The sequence below is a fragment of the Stegostoma tigrinum genome, chromosome 3 (assembly GCF_030684315.1).
Source record: "Stegostoma tigrinum isolate sSteTig4 chromosome 3, sSteTig4.hap1, whole genome shotgun sequence".
NCBI lineage: Eukaryota > Metazoa > Chordata > Chondrichthyes > Orectolobiformes > Stegostomatidae > Stegostoma > Stegostoma tigrinum.
In genome coordinates, this window is record NC_081356.1 from 92,681,127 (window position 1) to 92,701,357 (window position 20,231).

Genomic DNA, 20,231 nt, shown 5'->3' on the forward strand with positions numbered 1-20,231 from the left:
GACCTCAAATGTACACACTTCCCTCAAACCAACTCTCCTGTTCGAATCAAGGCAGCCGTCAGACATTTCATTCAAGATAATAAAATGTGAGGCTGGATGAACACAGCAGGCCAAGCAGCATCTCAGGAGCACAAAAGCTGACGTTTCGGGCCTACCCTCACTCTGAAATTCTAACACAACATTTACATTTTGATTCAGTTACATGGGATACTTCACATTACTGCTCCAGAAAAATCTCCCTCAAAGGCTACTTGTAAAGCTTTCCAAGGATTGGATGTTTTAGTTTTATGCAGAGTGTGGGGGGCGAAATATGAAGTTCTCGGTCCACTCACTTCGTCCGTGGTAGCATGTTGATTCAAACATCATGCCAAAGAGCATTGTGAAGCAACATACTGCTCCCCATGAGACGTCTAGAATGCAATGTCAGGTGGTAAACTCGATGTCTGCGTTTCTCTTTTATTCATTCATGGGATGCAGGCATCCTGGCTAGGCCAGCATTTATTGCCCATCTCTAATTGCCCACAGGGCAGTTATGATCAATCAAATTATTGTAGGTCAGGTGTCACATGTAGGGCAAGCCCAGTAAGGATGACAAATTTTCTTCCCTAAAGGACATTAGTAAACCAGACAGGTTTTTACAACAATCGATGTGGTCACTATTAAGCCAACATTTTAGTCCTGATTATTCATTAAATTTAAATTTCACCATCTGCCATGGTAGGATTTGAATCCATGTTCCCTGAGTGGGAGTCTATGTTCTGGATTCTTACTGCCTCCCAGATAAGATTTTAAATGACTCCTTTCCCCTCACTCCTGCAATACATTCTCATCAGCAGATTAAAAACTCAACAAGTCTTCTCACAGAGTCAAACACAGCAAACAAATCAAACAAGAGCAACAGAGCCTGCTGCTACATGCAGCCCCTGTCCCATTTGCTCATCATTCAGTTTTGTGCCAGCTCCTTGTATTATGCATAAAGCACTCCCAAAGTGTGCTCAATGGCTTGTTAACTGGTCTTTTCAAAGAAGCAGCAGGCAACCAATCTCAGTAACAGCCTGCAATCAGTAATTACTGGAATTGCTGTCCTGACACGCATCACCGTCAGCCTCTCCCTATAGATCAAACTTTCCAATCACAGCAACATCCCTGTAAATCTTTTCTGAATCATATTCAAGTTTAACAACACCTTTCCTATAGCAGGGAGACCAGAATTGAAGGCACTGTTCTGAAAGTGGCCGAACCAATGTCTTGTACAGCCGCAACATTACATCCCAATTCCTTTACTCAATGCACTGGCCAATAAAGGCAAGCATACCAAATGCCTTCTTCATCAGTTTGTCCACCTACAACTCCACTCTCAAGGAACTATGCACATGCACTCCAAGATCTCTTTGTTCGTGAATAATTCCCAGGGCCCCACCGTTAACTTTACAAGTCCTCCCCGATTTCTGTTACCTTGTAACACCTTGCATTTATCTAAATTAAACCCCAACTGCCATTCCTCAGCTCATTGGCCCAGCTGATCAGTGTTCTGTTGTACTCTGAGGTAACCTCCACTGTCCAGTACACGACCAATTTTGGTGTCATCTCAAACTTACTGACCATTCCTCCTACATTCACATCTAAATCAATTATATAAATGACGAAAACCAGCAGACCCAGCGCAGATCCTTGAGGCAAACTGCTGGTCATGCGCGACCAGTTTGAAAAACAACCCTCCAACCACTTTCTGTCTCCTATCTTCAAGATAATTTTGTATCTAATTGGCTCATTGTCCTGGATTTCATGTGATCTAACCTCACTTATCAATGTATCAAGTGGAATGCCTTGCTGAAGTCCACATAGACATCATCTAATGAGCTGCCTTCATTGTCACTTCTTCAAAAAACTCAATCAAGTTAGTGAGTCATTTCATGTATGTATCTATCTAAAATCCATCACCTCATTTGACTTTTATTTTTAATCAGCTCCTGCGCTCCCACCTACCCCTCCACCACTGACTTCCCACCTCTCACTTCCTGCCATCCTAGCTACCAGCCCTCACAATTCCTGTCCCCTCCCTGAATACCCACCTTCACAGTCCACCCCTCCCAGAACACCTCATCTCCCAATGCCTGCACCTCCCAGCCTTCATTGTGCCATGGTAGAGTCTGCCAAATTGCTGCTGATTACAACTGACAACTGATTACAACTGAGCTGCTGATTACAACTGAGCTGCACTTTTCTTGGTGACAGAAGCAGTAACACTGGGCGTAGCTTGCATTGCCATTCTGGGTCCAAAAAGATGGACATGTGAAAGTATGCCTCCAGCACTGACTTTAAATAAAATGGGCTGTATGTTGGAGAAAATCCATCATGACAGAGCTATGTCCAATAACATGTGCCAATCTGTGTTAATGAGGTGGGAACAGCTTCACTGTCTAACTTCATGGCTGGCGAGTAGAATCACAGTACATAACATTTTGCCCATTAGTTCCACACTAGCTCCTGACAGTCACACATCATGGTACATTCCTGTTCTCCTGCAAGTCTGTTTTCTTTAAGTGTTCATCCAAACCATATTTGGAATCAGGATATATCTACTTTCACCATCCTGGTCCCAGGTCATTACCTTGCTGCTAAAAACATTTTTCTCTCTCTCTCTGCACTGCTTGCCCAAAACTTCAAATTTGTGTCCTCTTGTACGATCAGTTTACAGGAACAGTTTTGCTTTGCCTACCTTTTCTAAAATGTGACAACTTTGTTGATCTCTGTAATATCTCTCTCCAAACTCCTCTGCTCCAAGCAGGGCAAACTGTCCTTTGCAACCTAACTTCGTAACTGAAACCACAATCCCTGAAACCACTGAAGTAAATTATCTCTGTACCTTCTGTCCCTCACATCTTTCCTAAAATGGATGCAATATTTTAGTTGTTGATCAAGCAGAACTTTGTATAGGTTCAGCCTGGCTCCCCTACTTGCGCATCTGTCTAATTATAAAGCCAGAGATTGAAAAGACATTTGGACAGGTTTATGAATAGGACAGGTTTAGGGGGTTGTGGGCTGAAAGTAGCCAATTGTACTAGTTAAAATACCTGGTCAATATGGACAATTAGACAAAAGGATCTGTATGACTCTACATGATCCTTTTGCTAACCTTTCTCTCAATAGGCCCCACCAATTTCAAAGGTTGATGCACGTGTATGCCCCAAATCCCTCAGTTCCTTCATATTATTTATAATAATTGAGCCATTAAGTCTTTGGTGTCTCTCCCATCCTTTCTGCCAAAATGTGTCACCTCACACTGATCTCCATTTGGATGCAGTACATGAGGCCTATTGGTCAGTCCTTTCAGGAGAAAGGAGCTGAAAAATAAATCAAAATCCATCACCAATGTTAACAACGCCAGAAAAGTAAAAGTACTCCCCCAGTTTATGAATGTGCAGGTAAATCTCAAAGTGAAAGTAGCAAGGTTACTGTACAAGCAGGATCTAACATCACAAAATATACTGGTAAATCCCCAGGGACTTTCCTAGATCTGATCATGTTATGTGTGGCAATCTTGTTTTTCCACCAGTGATGCATAATTGGTTGAAATTCCAGGAATCCTCTTAAAGGGGAAGGGGTGGTGTGTCGGTGGGAAAGTAAATTAGGCCCACATGTAGGTTTTGAAAGAAACTGGAAGTGGTTCAAAATCAGATTTCAAGCTGCTCCTGTATTATTTTCGCCCCCAGGCCAATAATAACATTAAAGTTCCTTTAAATCTAAATCAATTATCAATTTTTGCTGGAAAGCCATAACACCAGGTCTATAACAACTACATATTGTATACACATGTAGGTGTTAAAAGTTTAATATGAGCTGAAACACAGTTTTTAAAAGGTATTTTTTACTGATGAGGAAGTATGCAAACAACATAATTCTGGTTTTGGGTGTGGTGGGGGGAAGAGGGGTTGAGAAGGGAGGGGTGGTAGTGCAGACGCATGTGGGAAGGGCAGTAGTGTGTCTGGGAGGGAAAGGTATGCCGTGACTAAGATTTTGGGTAGGGTATGCCCAGATTAAGATTTTGGGTACGGGGGTCTATTTTTACATCTGAAATATCTGCCCTTGTAGCCATTTTGGGGCAAAACAGTCGATTTTCTGGTAATTTCCCAAGATGATTACATTCTTTTAACTGTACCTACCCAACATTCGTTCGTGGGCTGTACCCAAGCAGTTCAATACACCCAGGTGCAACAACAGAATGATTCTGGATCTGTGTTGAGAAACCAGGCCTTTGAAATCTGAGGCAACTGCAAATTAACAAAACATCTAAAGTGTGGAGATTATTTACAGTCCATTCAACTTCCCATGTCCTGAAAAGCCATGTCAGTCCAATTTTTAGCAAATCTGAACAGCAGGTTCCTCCATGATGTAAAGCACAAGAATACTTATTGGTGCATTAGCAGTCTTGTCAGCACGTTAAAATGGCTCTATTAGGTATACATAGTACTGTGCTGCCACCTGCAGGCTATCAACACAATAACAGCTGATAAATTATCTCAATTATTCTCAATAAAACCCCTGAAGATTGAAACAATAGACTAAAAATAGAATTGCTTGAAAAGAGGTGGGCTATCAGACTATAAGAAAATGTAAATTAATATTTGAAGTGTGGAACCTTTAGCCTTTTTAAAATGAATTTTGTATAATGAAACGTGGAGCTTTTATTGATTTACAAGTAAGTTATGGGATCGCTGTGCATTTCCAGCATGTACTTTTTAAACTTCCCTTTCAAATAGTTGTAGTTCTTCTGTTTAATTTTTAATTACTGCTCTTTTGTACTGCAAAAATCTTGAAGAAATCTCTTTCATTTTAAGATTATATTCATTTGTCTCTTTTTATGCTGCTCATAATCATTGTTGTCACTTTCATTGCATTAAGGTAGACTTTGCAATGTTGTTTCACTGATGGTACCTTGTATGCAGCGAGTACAGAGTCACAGGTGTATTGTCTTTGCTTTTCCAATATATACTATGTGCAGCTGTTTAAGATTTGGGGCACCATAAAATCCATGAATCACAGAAGAAATTGTACTTGCACAGATCCCAATTTCAGGGTGGCAGATGATCGTTCAGTGTACTCCAAGCCAGATGTACTTTAAACAGCTGAATACTCCTGCCTAGTGTGTTTCTTCCATAAATGCAAAGTTACCACCCAGGCTCAGCAATTTTACCTTTTACTGGAACTCTGTCTTCTTGCCAGAGTTAGTTTACTTGATATTCAGCAACTCCCTTAATCTAATTACCAACATTGACCTCCTACCCACACACACAGCTACTCTCTGGGCCCGATATGCACTGGATTCTTCTTCAACTACATTTCTGTTCCATTAGAAAATCAAAATAATTTTAAACAAAAGCACAATGAAATTCCCTACGATGAATTATCCTTCTGTAGTGAGTGATGCAGTCAACTACATCATTCTGTTTCAACATTTCTTTCCCATCAATGAGCTCGGTAGGATTTCACTCGTATCATCTGACTTATCCAATATTAGGACCAATAATATCCAAATGCAAGACCACCAGCAATTGCTTCCCTTCACACCATTGCTTCACACCATTACCTCTTGATTCCTCCAACAGTGTTCCCCCTTTCCTCATCACATTGAAACACCACCTTCTCACCATTTTTCTCAACATTTCTACCGATTTACATTATCAAATTTCTTGTCCAACATGTAGGTCAATGACAAACATCTGGTCCAAAGGCAAACATAAACAGAAATTGCTGGGAATACCCAGCAGGTCTGGCAGCATCAGTGCAGAGACATCAGAGTCAACATCTCAAGACCTGTGACTGTTTCTGAGAGCAGATCTGGGTCACCACTGCATCTCATTGTTGACTGACATCAACACATTGCTCACAGGGTCAGAGGGCTTTATCTCCATTTCTGGAATTTTGCAGAGACGGAACAGCATTTAAACCAGAGCAGAAGTCAGACAGTGGAGGGCGATGCACGGGTGTGTGGTGATCTTCAATGCCTGCGCAATCCACAGCTTACAAGCTCCAGCTGATTGCAATTCTATTTCTGCTAGTTGCCAAGGCATGTGTTTATATAGTTAGATAGAATCCCTACAGTGTGTAAACAGGCCCTTCGGCCCAACAGGTCTACACCAACCCTCAAAGCATCCCACCCAGACCCATCCCCCTATAAACCCACCTAATCTACACATCCCTGAGCATGATGGGCAATTTAGCATGGCCAATACACCCAGCCTGCACATCTTCGGACTGTGGGAGGAAACCGGAGCACCTGGAGGAAACCCACGCAGACATGGGGAGAATATGCAAACTCCACACAGACAGTCACCTGAGGCTGGAATCGAACCCAGGTCCCTGGTGCTGTGAGGCAGCAATGCTAGCCATTGAGCCACCATGCTGCCCTACTGGAGAGCCACTGTTTCTGCCCGGTTTATCATGATAAGTGCCACAACGCATTTGGGGGGTACCCTCAATGTGAAAATGGACATTGTCTCCACAAGGTAATAAAATGTGAGGCTGAATGAACACAGCAGGCCAAGCAGCATCTCAGGAGCACAAAAGCTGACGTTTCGGGCCTAGACTCTTTGAAGGGTCTAGGCCCGAAACATCAGCTTTTGTGCTCCTGAGATGCTGCTTTGCCTGCTGTGTTCATCCAGCCTCACATTTTATTATCTTGGATTCTCCAGCATCTGCAGTTCCCATTATCATTGTCTCCACAAGGACTGTGCAGTCTTCACCCCTACTGATACGCCATGGACAGGTGTATTGGTAAGAACGAAATGAAGTTTTTTTCAGTCAGTTTTGGGATATGGGTGTCGTTGGCTAGTCCAACATTTATTACCCATCCTTAGTTGACAGTGAAGGGCAGTTAAGATTCAACCACATTGCTGTGGGCCTGGAGGCACTTGTAGCCCTATCAGATAGACATGGCAGATTTCATTCTCTGAAGATATTAGTGAACCAGATGGGTTTTTAACAATAATTAACAGTGGAGACATGGTCACAATTAGGCTAGGTTTTGATTCCAATTTGAATACCAGTTCCAATTCCAATTTGGATTTGAATCTATACCCTCAGATCACTATCCTGAGGTTCTGGCTTACCAGTGACACTATCACTACACCACTACCCCTAGGATAAGAACCTAATGCCCCCCTTTCCTTCCACACCCTCCATAATTACATTTTGTCATTTGCAGTCCTGGGAATCAAACCCATATTAGAAGTAGCCTGGTCCAGTGGCATTACCATTATGCCAGCCCCTCCCTTCAGGGGAGTGCAGTGAAGGCCCATTACTCCTGGGATGAAAAGATTGCTCTACAAGGAGAGAATGGATATACTGGGGTTATATTGTCTAGAATTGAGAAGAATGTGAACTGATCTTTTCAAAACATTTGAAATTCTTTAAAACCTCACAGATTAAATGCTGCAAGAATGTTGCCCCAAGCTGGAGAGTGTGTAATTGTGGTTCATAATTCTAGAACGAGGAACCAACTAATTACAACTGAGATGAGGATAAATCTTTTCATTCATAAGGAATATTGGGACAGTGTGTAGTGATGGTAGAAGATCCTCCATAGTATTACTGAACATTAATGCAGGGCTGATTGTCTCACAGCCATTTCTATTTATCATGTTCTTTGACATGTACCACAATAAAGGAAGGTCATGAAGGTAGTATAGTACAAAAATGATACATGAGAATTGTTCAAAAGATTAGAAATTCGCACTGATTGATGGAATTGGGAATATTTCCCTTGGAGATGGGAAAATTAAGAGGGGTTTTAATAGAAGTGTTTATGAGGCACCTGGACAGAGCAGAGAGAGAAACTGTCCCCATTGGCAGAAGGAGCCAGAGACAGAGGCACCAATTAAAGGAGTGTCACTAAAGGAGCATTAGTCATGAGGAATAACACTTTTACGTAGCGAGTGGTTCGGACGTGGAAAGTAATGTCTGAGAATGTAGCTTGGTTATAGATTTCAAAATAGATTTGGACAAGTATCTGAAGCAAAAATGGTTGAGGAGGGATAGGGGAAAACTTGGATGGTGGAACATGGTGAGCTGATCTTAAAGAGGTCACGGAGTTAATGGTCAACAATCGTGGTCATGGAGTCAAGAGGCCGAATGACCTCTTTCTGTGCTATAACCATTCTGCATTGCAACTTAAACAATATTTATGTCCAAAATTTTAACTTACTCTTTATGCAGGAAGGAATCTTATTTCATCCTTTATACATCAAGATAATTGATTTTGATTTGCTGCACACTCCTCTTTCATCCAAGTCTTCTGTGACTTCACATTTATTTTTACAACTATTTGATGGAATATGGCATGAGTCATTCTGCATGGCTTAATAGGTCAATGCAGCTGCATGGGGTTTTGAAGGGCTGGAAATATAAATAGCTGAATTCACTACAAAATATGCAGAGTATGGCAAGATTCACTCCAAGTAAAGGGAGATTGGTCAAGGCTTTTTTTATCAGTTTAAAAGATGAAGCTTCAATCTATATAAATGATACTAGTCCTAATGTTATTAGGTGTGTGCACTGCCAAATTCATAGTGCTGACCATGCACTTGAACATTATTTTCTGGTTGATTTGAGGGCAATATAGAGATGACCCAAAAGCTGTCAGAAGTTAAATATCGAAACTGATTTTCTTCATTTCCAGTTTTTTGTCAAGTATATTTCTATTGTCTGGTCTGATCGAAACACAAATGGATATCTGTGTAGCACCCTTCATAACTATCAAACATCTCAAAGTGCTTTGTGGCCAATAAATTATTTCTGAAGTACTGAATGTGTTGTAATACAGGAACTGCAGATGAGAATTTGCAGCAACACCGTGCACACAGTAATGTGATAATAACCCGATAGATTTTGGAACATTGTTTTGATGTCAACATTTACCACTGATAAATCTCCTCCTCCTCCTCGTCCCCTTAACCACTCCAAGCCCTCCATTCCCACCACCATAACCATGAACATGGTCCAGATGAACTTGGCTGACTGTAAATTCCAGTCAAGGTAGGCAGTGTTGGTGCCTAGTAATTAATTTTACTCACTTCAATTCACTGCCTATCACTTATCAGCAGGCAGCTGATCCAACCTCAAGCAACCTCTTGTCAGAATGGCTTGAGATCAGGTTCATCGTGCCATCTCTTAAAGAGATATCCCTTCTCTGAGCCATCCACGCATTTTGGACATTGGTGAGAATAATTGTGGCAGCCTAGACTGATGGAGAATTGTGCAAATGTGGCAGCTGTCGGCAAACTGGACACACATGAGGAAGAAGCTCTTGGTGGGTTTGTAGATCAGCTGGAAGTTGAAGTAGCTCTTCAAATTGATGAATCTCAAAGACCAATCACTACATGCATTGATGGTAAGATGGAATTGACTAATGCTGTTCTGTCTCTGCAAAACAGAGACGCCAACAGTTTAAATACACTGTGCACAGAAATCAAGTCCATTCAGGAATAAGTAAAGTTAGAGGGAATATCGTGAGCAGAGATAATGGGCACTGCAGATTTTGGAGAATCCGAGATAACAAAGTATGGAGCTGGGTGAACACAGCAGGCCGAGCAGCTTTTGTGCTCCTGAGATGCTGCTCGGCCTGCTGTGTTCATCCAGCTCCACACTTTGTTATCTTAGAGGGAATATCGCTTGTAATATCATGGTCCAACATATCCCTCACACTCTACCATACTCATCGCAGCCAGGAGATCAGACCTGGTTCATTGAAGAGAGCAGAAGAGCATGCCAGGAGCAGCAGCCATATCTACCGATGAGTGATCAACTCCAACACACTTGCATGCCTTGGAAGCCGCTTGTGATGGGCAGAGCTAAACAAATCCCACATGTTAATGGATTGGATCTAAGCTCCACTCTTCTGCCACAACTAATCATGAATAGATTCATTTCACATTGAAACAAGAAAATCTTTTCTCTTCCTTTCAGATGTTAAGGAACACAACCTCTAAAACCTCAAGGGCAATGATGCACCACCAGTAACAGCCCTTTTATCTCTTTTACTGGGCCTCTACACAGCCTGCCCCATCAGTCTACTTTTATTCATCATATGTTTATTTCCAAATTTAATTTTGTACATTAGCAAACTTGGCTATATTGTATTCAACTCTTTCCTCTAGCTCATTAACATATATTGAAAAAAACTCAGGTTGTTAAATCATCAATTAATGCCAATCTGAATCCCTTAAATCCCAATTTTGTGGAATAATCTCTCATGTCAGAACTTACCAAAACCTTTTTGAAAATCTAGATATATTATCTCGACTGGTTCTCTCTTACCCTATGGGTGAACATTCAAAAATCTCCAACAAAAGTGTAAAACACAATTTCTCTTTCATAAATGTTAAGTTTATTTAATAACAAGATGACTTTAAAATGTCTTCTTCTCAAGTCACTAGTAATGGTTTCGAGCATTTCTCCACTGCTCACATCAAACTAACAACACTAACGTGGGGGTAGGGGAAGAACTGCGCAACACATCCCTCACACCCCACCCCTGCCACAACCGCCCAAAGAGGATCCCCCTCGTTCTCACATACCACCCCACCAACCTCTGGATACAACGCATCATCCTTCGACACTTCCGCCATCTACAATCCGACCCCACCACCCAAGACATTTTTCCATCCCCACCCTTGTCTGCTTTCCGGAGAGACCACTCTCTCCGTGACTCCCTTGTTCACTCCACACTGCCCTCCAACCCCACCACACCCAGCACCTTCCCCTGCAACCACAGGAAGTGCTACACTTGCCCCCACATCTCCTCCCTCAACCCTATCCCAGGCCCCAAGATGACTTTCCATATCAAGCAGATGTTCACCTGCACATCTGCCGATGTGGTATATTGTATCCACTGTACCCAGTGTGGCTTCCTCTACATTGGGGAAACCAAGCTGAGGCTTGGGGACCGCTTTGCAGAACACCTCTGCTCGGTTCGCAACAAACAACTGCACCTCCCAGTCGCGAACCATTTCAACTTCCCCTCCCATTCCTCAGATGACATGTCCATCATGTGCCTCCTACAGTGCCACAATGATGCCACCCGAAGGTTGCAGGAACAGCAACTCATATTCTGCTTGGGAACCCTGCAGCTCAATGGTATCAATGTGGACTTCGCAAGCTTCAAAATCTCCCCTTCCCCCACTGCATCCCAAAACCAGCCCAGTTCTTCCCCTCCCCCCACTGCATCCCAAAACCTGTCTTTGCTTCACTAACCTGTTCTTCCTCTCACCCATTCCTTCCTCCCACCTCAAGCCACACCTCCATTTCCTACCTACCACCTCATGCCGCCTCCTTGATCTGTCCATCTTCCCTGAACTGACCTATCCCCTCCCTACCTCCCCACCTATACTCTCCTCTCTACCTGTCTTCTTTTCTGTCCATCTACGGTCCGCCTCCCCCTCTCTCCCTATTTATTCCAGTTCCCTCTCCCCATCCCTCTCTCTGATGAAGGGTCTAGGTCTGAAACATCAGCTTTTGTGCTCCTGAGATGCTGCTTGGCCTGCTATGTTCATCCAGCTCCACACTTTGTTAACAAGGTGTCAATGTTCCCGTTCTGAAGGGATAAATTAGAGAATAATGATTTCTCCCCCTGTAATCTTCCATGAGATGTGGGAGTCGATGGCAAGATTAGCATGTGCATCCCAACTGTCCTGGAACTGAGTGGTTTGCTCGGCTCTTTCAGAGGTTGCTTAAAAGTCAAGCAAATTGCTGCAGTAGATGGACAAACCAGGTAAGTACGGCAGATTTCCTTCCCTAGAGGACATCAAAAACCAAATGGGTTTTTACAACAATCAAAGATAGCTTTATGGCACCATTACTGAGACTAGCTTCATGTTGCAAATTTATTAATTGATGAAATTCGAATGCACGCTTAGTTGACTGAGCAGCTAGTTTGTGATGTAGAGTGATGCCAACAGTATGGTTTCAACTCCTGCAAGGGCGGAGGTTACCATAGATGATTCCCCTTCTCAATTGTTCGCCTTGCCTGAGGTGTGGTGACCCTAAGGCTAAACTCTCTCAGGAGGGAAAACAGCCTTGTGGATTAGTCCTGGCCTCTGAATTACTAGTTCAGTGACATAACCATTATGTCACTGCCTCTCTGCAAAACCCTTGGGTGTAGGCCATTGTTCTAGCGCCATTAGCATCTCCATTTGTTTTAAACCATGAATTTCCTCAATTACCTCATTTCACTCATTTACCTTGGTTCCACACTATTTCCAAGGTTTTTGCATTTTATATTAATCCTAACAGCACTGTGGGTGTACCTGTACCATATGAACTGCAGCAGCTGAAGTAGGCAGTACATCATCACCTTCTCAAGATAAGATTGGGATGGGCATTAAAGTTGGCCACACCAGCAATGCCCAGGTTCTGTGAAAGAATTTTCAAAACATGAAATACAAAAGGACCTAAATTGTAAAGACTTCGAATCTGAGTAGAGATTTCATGATGCGTGAATAATTCATAAATGATTGATGTGATCAGGCAGCATCCAATTGCTTATTCATTTCCATGGTTATCGTGTGCAATATTGTGTTAAATCCTGCTGCTTCGACAGCAGGCCCAAGTTCATGCAAGATTACAATCAATTAAAATGAACCTCTACTGGATAAAACCGGACTGCACAATTTAAGGTTTTACTTGCCTATTCCAATATATTCCTGGCTGACCTCCCACATTCATCTTCAACAAGCTTGAGGTCATCCAAAATTTTGCTGCTGTTATGCTTACTGACATAAAGCTCCATTCACCATCTACTGTTCTGCTCGCTAACTTACACTGGCTCCCAGTCAAGCAACACCTTGGTTATGAAACTGTAATCTTTGTATCAAGTCTCTCCTCGAGTTGCCTTTCCCTATATTTGGTTATTATCCAGCCACAAAACTCTTATGTATATCTGTTCCTCTAATCCTGGCATCTTGAGCACTCCCGATTTTATGCTATCCTATTGGTGGCCTGAACTTTACTCTTCCAAATTCCCCTCTACCTCTATTCTTGACACCTGTTTCCTTAATAATTCTTCATAAAACTTGTGTTTTTGACCAAACTTTCGGTTATCTGATTTAATATCACGTTCTGCGGCTTGGCGTCTAATTTTGTTTCATAATACTCATGTGAAGTGCTTTGGCACATTTGATTAAGTTAAAGGTGCTAAACAAAGACAAGCTGTTGATGTTTCCTAGAACAGTCTCAAATTCGAAATAAAATTCTATTATATTATAATTGGTCATCCCGAGGGACTCTTTTACTACAATGTAACAAATTAACTGTCTCTTATTGCATAATGGCCATTCTAAAATAAACTGTTTCCTAGTTGATTCTTTGACATACTGATCTTGCAAGCTATACTGAATGCATTCCAAAGCCTTATTCCGCCACAGAATTACAACAAATTTAGTTTGCTCGATTAAATTTATGTACCTATCAGTCTTTAATTTCCTGATTTATATTCTGCTGACTGTATGAGAAATTAATGCTACTCTAACCAATACTTTTTTGTTGCACGGAACAACTGATTCTACATTGTAGCACTCTTGAACCTGACCATTCGAAGACCAAGCTGAATACAAAACGTTTAAAACAGAAGTGAGACAGCAAATGCAAGAAGCAAAGACAAATTATGAAAAAAAAATGACTGACAGCTAACATAAAGAGAAAGTTCTGAACTGTTTTAGAACTCATTAATAGCAAAACAGGGCTGATTAGAGATTAAAAAGGGGATTTACACATAGAAGCAAAAGGTGTGGCAGAAATATTAAATGAATATTGCACATCCCTCTTTACCTTCAAGGCAGATATTTTTCAGATCTTGGTGACATCAAACCATAAGATCATAAGTAATAGGAACAGGAGGCAGCCATTCAGGTTCCTCAAGTCTGCTTTGCCATTTAACAGGATCATGGCTGATCCAACACTCCTCATAGGCCCATTCCTGTCTTTTCCCCATAATCCCTGAGTCTACCTGCTGAACAAGAATGTATCTACTACAGTCTTATATACTCAAAGACTCTGCCCCACAGCTCTCTGTAGCAAGAAGTTTCAAAGACTCACAGCCCTCTGCAAGAAGATATTCTTCCTCATCTCAGTATAAAATTCTTAATTCTGAAACAATGCACTCTAGCCCTAGATTCTCCCCTGAAGGGAAACATCTTCTCAGCATTTACCATATTAAGCACATTAAGAATCCAATACGTTTCAATGAGATCACCTCACATTCTTCTAAATAACAATGAGTAGAGTCCCAAACTGTTAAACATTATTGGGACCATTCTAGTTAACCTTCTCTGAACTACCTCCAATAAAGTAATACATTTTCTTAAATCAGGGGGCCAAAACTGCTCACAATACTCCAGATTGATCTCACCAGCACCTTGTACAGTTGCAGTAAGGCTTCCCTACTCTTACAAACCACTCGCCTTGAAATAAGGCCCAACATTCCTGATTACCTGTTGCACCTGTGTGCCATCTTTCTGTGTTTTGTGCAGAAGTATCCCCAAGTCCCTTTGTGTTGCAGCCTTCTGTGTTTTTTCTCCACTTAAATAATACCTAGTTCTTTTGTTTGTCCTTCAAAAATGAACACCTCCATATTTTCCCACATTATACTCTATTTACCAACTTTCTTCCCCACTTACACAGCCTTTCAACATCTCTCTAAACTACTTGTTCGCCTCTCAACTAGCCTCTCCAATTGTTTTTGTGTCACCTGCAAATGTGGGTGCAGCACATTCACTTCCTTCCTCCAAGGCATTAATATATATTGTAAACAGTTGTGGCCCCAGCACTGATCTGAGTGGAACCCCATTGATTAAAAATATCCAACCTGAAAAAGAACCCCTTCTCCATACCTACTGTTACAAAACATGCAAAAATAATTTCATGGTCACCTTTACTGAAGTGAATATTCTGCTGCAGAGTTATTAATGGAATTTTAAATTTCGAAAGCTGCTACGGCACGATTCGAACTCATGTCCGCAGATCAGCAACCTAGGTCTCTTTTATTTGTCCAATGATATTAGCACTACACTACCACCCCAGCCCAAGGAAATTCAGTCACTGTAAGGGTTTCAAATTGATGATGAGGAGGAATCAAATAGGCTGTTAAAACTTGATAAGGCAAGATGGATAAATCCAAGGATACTGAAAGACTTGACATTGATAGTGCCTCTGCAATTTTCAATTATCTTTCAATTACCCTAGATTCAGGAGTGGTGTTGGAGGACTGGAAATTTGCAAGCATTATGCCCTTGTTCAAAGAAAGTTGTAAAGATCAATGCAGCAATTACAGACCTGTCAGTTTAACGTCGACAGTGCCCAAACTTCTAGAATCAATTATTCTACATAGTATTGATGCCACATAGAAAAATGTGGCTTTATTCATAACAGGTAGCATGGATTTGTTGAGGGAAAACCATGCCTAACAACTTGCTAAGCAACAGCTTTATTTTTTTGAAGGGTGAACAGGTTTGTACATAGAATTTGAAAAGTTATTTATTACGGTGTCACACCATTGGTTTGTGAAGAATGTTATAGGTTATATAATGAAATGGACAATAGCAATGTAGATACAAAAGTGGCTTGGGATACAAAACAGAGAGCAGTGGTGAATGGGTATTTTTGAGGCTGGAAGGAAGTTTGTAGTAAAGTTGCCCATGGATTGCTATAGAGTCCCTTACTTTTATTATGTTATATAAATTCTAGATGATAGCATGCAGGGGACAGTTTCAAAGTTTGAGAAGTGTGTACTTGTACACAGAGAAACAGTATAACCCTATTCTAAGGAGTGTGCAGGAGCAAAGAGTACATAAGTACCTCTGTCATTAAAGCTATAGGACAGGTAGAGAGGGCTGTTAATAAAGCATGCAGTATTCTAAGTTTAACTGATTTGGTTTGGAATAGAGCAGGGAAGTTATGATGACCTTATATAGGACACTAGTTAGACCTTAGCTGGTGTATGATCTGATTTGATCGGTTTTATTTATTGTCACATGTAGCTTGTTACAAAATACAATGAAAAGTGTTATATGGTGTCATCGCTCTCTGGCGCCATCCCAAAATACACAAGAAAAGTATCAAAAGCTGGAACATACAAGCAGAAAAAAGAAGAAATAAAGAAAACGAGTCCAAATTTACAGTCCTTTTCGTTAAATGTTCCGTCATGGACCATGGGCCTGGTGGCCAGGCTTGAGCCCCCTTTGCTGGGCCGCCACTGCTGGAATGACACTTGCCATTCTCTAGTGCCATCTCACCTTTAGTGACGCCCTCGCTACTACAGTTCCGTGTATCACTTAGCAGAAAGATGTGAATGCACTGGAGTGCCGAAGCTGCTTTTGAAAATGTTTCCTAGGATCAGACATTTCAGTTGTGAGGAAAATCGGAAAAATTGGGACTGTTCTTCTGAGAAAGGAGAAGAATACGGAGAGATTTGACAGAAGTTTCCAAAATAATGAAGGGTCTGAACAAAGTAGATCGGGTAAAACTATTCCTGTTTGTAAATGAGTCGAGAACCAGAAGACATAGTTTTAAAGTATTTTGTAAAAGAAGCAAACAAGAGGTGAGAAGAAGCCTTTTCACACACCTTGGTGGTAGGGTATCAAGTATACTGCTTGAAGTGCAGCAGAGGCAGGTTAAACTAAGGCATTCAAAAGAGCATTGAACTGTTACTTAAATAGAGGTAATATGCAAGGTTACAGGAAAAAGGCAGGAAATTGCATTAAGGTCAGAGAAACAGTGCAGGCATGAGGAGTTAAATGGCCTCCTTCTGCACCATAATAACTGCGATGCTAAGATGTATGGTGATTGCTATTGCCCCTGTTATTGCCAGTGCAGCCCTGCCTCTTTTTCAATTTTGCCTGTCTCTTCTAAAAGTCAAGTAGCCTAGAATATTTCATTTCCAAATTTTTTCAATTTGCAACTATGTCTATATTATGGCCATTTGATTAAAATGTCAAATTTTCGTTTGAGCATAACAGCTATTTTGACGTGAATATTTCACACATTCAAATATTGTGCCTTCAGTTTTATTTTTGTTATGCTACCCACCATGTGCATTAACAGTTCAACCGCAGATGGAGAAGCTTGAACAGACAGAATAAGACAAAATCCGTAGGTACAGACCATATAAAGGACTTTATAGTAGGCTTTGAGCATGACTTAGTTCTCTGATAAATGAGACCTCACTCCACACATATCTAATAATACACACATTTCAAAAAAGCACTTTCGCTTGAATGTCACAATAATTAATATCTATTGTAAATAATCGCGATTTCACTTAGATCTGCTCCTGGGCTATTAGTGACATTTTGAAGGTAGCAACTTTGTGACCAGAGTAACTGGAATAGAATGAATGCAGGAATTACTTAAAGGTGATAACCAAAATCAACGTGAATGGAAAACCCACTCGTTTTCCATTGTGTCACATACCGATATGCAAAAAAGCTTTTAAATGCTGTATTGCACACAACATAAGACAAAGATTGATTATACTTTGTTATGCAGTAAAACACTTTATTAATTTTCAATCAACATAGTTCTGATCAATGTTACCTGAGTTCCCAGACAGGCAACCATCATGTGTATGAGAAGTTTGGCTGCAAACATGGAGAATCTTGAGCACAGCAAATGACACAAAATGGCCAGAGCAAAACCTGTAGACATGGACCATAGGAGATATTAGACAGGTCTTCTATTAGACGTTGAGCAGGTCATTGTGTTTTTTTTGTTGACTTTGAGCTTTTTTTTACAAAACCAGTTAGTCCACTTCATTAATTGTATCAGAGATAATGCGAACTGCAGATGCTGGAAAATCCAAGATAACAAAGTGTGGAGCTGGATGAACACAGCAGGCCAAGCATCATCTCAGGAGCACAAAAGCTGACGTTTCGGGCCTAGACCCTTCATCAGAGAGGGGGATGGCGAGAGGGAACTGGAATAAATAGGGAGAGAGGGGGAGGCGGACCGAAGATGGAGAGAAAACAAGATAGGTGGAGAGGAGAGTATATGCTGGGAGGGGATAGGTCAGTTCAAGGAAGACGGACAGGTCAAGGAGGTGGGATGAGGTTAGTAGGGAGGAAATGGAGGTGCGGCTTGAGGTGGGAGGACGGGATGGGTGAGAGGAAGAACAGGTTAGGGAGGCAGAGACAGGCTGGGCTGGTTTTGGGATGCAGTGGGGGGAGGGAATGAGCTGAGCTGGTTGTGTGATGCAGTGGGGGGAGGGGACGAACTGGGCAGATTTTGGGATGCAGTGGGGGAAGGGGAGATTTTGAAGCTGGTGAAGTCCACATTGATACCATTGGGCTGCAGGGTTCCCAAGTGGAATATGAGTTGCTGTTCCTGCAACCTTCGAGTGGCATCATTGTGGCACTGCAGGAGGCCCATGATGGACATGTCATCTAAAGAATGGGAGGGGGAGTTAAAATGGTTCGCGACTGGGAGGTGCAGTTGTTTATTGCGAACCGAGCGGAGGTGTTCTGCAAAGTGGTCCCCAAGCTTCCGCTTGGTTTCCCCAATGTAGAGGAAGCCACACCGGGTACAATGGATACAGTATACCACATTGGCAGATGTGCAGGTGAACCTCTGCTTAATATGGAAAGTCATCTTGGGGCCTGGGATGGGGGTGAGGGGGGAGATGTGGGGGTAAGTGTAGCATTTCCTGCGGTTGCAGGGGAAGGTGCCGGGTGTGGTGGGGTTGGAGGGCATTGTGGAGCGAACAAGGGAGTCACGGAGAGAGTGGTCTCTCCAGAAAGCAGACAAGGGTGGGGATGGAAAATTGTCTTGGGTGGTGGGGTCGGATTGTAGATGGCAGAAGTGTCAGAGGATGATGCGTTGTATCCGGAGGTTGGTGGGGTGGTGTGTGAGAACGAGGGGGATCCTCTTTGGGCGGTTGTGGCAGGGGTGGGGTGTGAGGGATGTGTTGCGGGAAATGCGGGAGACGTGGTCCAGGGCGTTCTCAACCACTGCAGGGGGAAAGTTGCGGTCCTTGAAGAACTTGGACATCTGGGAAGTGCGGGGGTGGAATGCCTCATCCTGGGAGCAGATGCGATGGAGGTGGAGGAAGTGGGAATAGGGGATGGAATTTTTGCAGGAGGGTGGGTGGGAGGAGATGTATTCTAGGTAGCTGCGGGAGTCAGTGGGCTTGAAATGGACATCAGTTTCTAGCTGGTTGCCTGAGATGGCAACTGAGAGGTCCAGGAAGGTGAGGGATGTGTTGGAGATGGCCCAGGTGAACTTGAGGTTGGCGTGGAAGGTGTTGGTGAAGCGGATGAACTGTTCGAGCTCCTCTGGGGAGCAAGAGGCGGCGCCGATACAGTCATCAATGTAACGGAGGAAGAGGTGGGGTTTGGGGCCTGTGTAGGTGCGGAAGAGGGACTGTTCCACGTAACCTACAAAGAGGCAGGCATAGCTGGGGCCCATGCGGGTGCCCCATGGCCACCCCCTTTGTCTGTACGAAGTACGAGGAATCAAAAGAGAAGTTGTTGAGGGTGAGGACGAGTTCGGCCAGGCGGAGGAGGGTGTCGGTGGAGGGGGACTGGTCGGGCCTGCGGGACAGCAAGAAGCAGAGGGCCTTGAGGCCATCTGCATGTGATGGTATGGGGACTGGACATCCATGGTGAAAATGAGGTGTTGGGGGCCAGGGAATTGGAAGTTCTGGAGGAGGTGGAGTGTGTGGGTGGTGTCACGGACGTAGGTAGGGAGTTCCTGGACCGAAGGGGAGATAATGGAGTCCAGATAGGTGGAGATGAATTTGGTGGGGCAGGAACAGGCTAAGACCATGGGTCGACCAGGGCAGGCAGGTTTGTGGATTTTGGGAAGGAGATAGAAACGGGCCGTGCGGGGTTGGGGAATAATAAGGTTGGAGGCTGTGGGTGGGAGGTTCCCTGAGGTGATGAGGTCATGAATGGTGTTGGAGATGATGGTTTGGTGCTCGGGGTTGGGGTCATGATCAAGGGGGCGGTAGGAGGAGGTGTCAGAGAGTCCACTTCATAAATGCAGTTGTAGATAATCTCCATGGAATACAGCATGAGTGGGTGAATGAGAGGAGGAAACACAATGAGAAAACGCTGCTAGAGGAACAGCGACACGAGAAGGGGGGAGGTTGATCTCAAAACAAGATCATTTCCTTCAATGATATTTGGGGAATAATTCTACATAAGTCTCAGAAAGATAAAACGTGCAAAACATTGTGATTCAATAGG

General features: G+C 42.8%; 1 protein-coding gene across 9 annotated transcripts in view; it reads right to left on the minus strand.

Annotated features, from left to right (window-relative positions):
• adgrv1 (adhesion G protein-coupled receptor V1) overlaps nt 1-20,231 on the minus strand; it is a 560,536-nt gene that overhangs the window by 182,916 nt on the left and 357,389 nt on the right. For all 9 annotated transcript variants that reach the window (XM_048527106.2, XM_048527099.2, XM_048527104.2 and 6 more), the window contains one exon: nt 17,584-17,684. In XM_048527106.2, the coding sequence (XP_048383063.2) occupies nt 17,584-17,684 (101 nt within the window). The remainder of the gene's footprint in view (nt 1-17,583; nt 17,685-20,231) is intronic.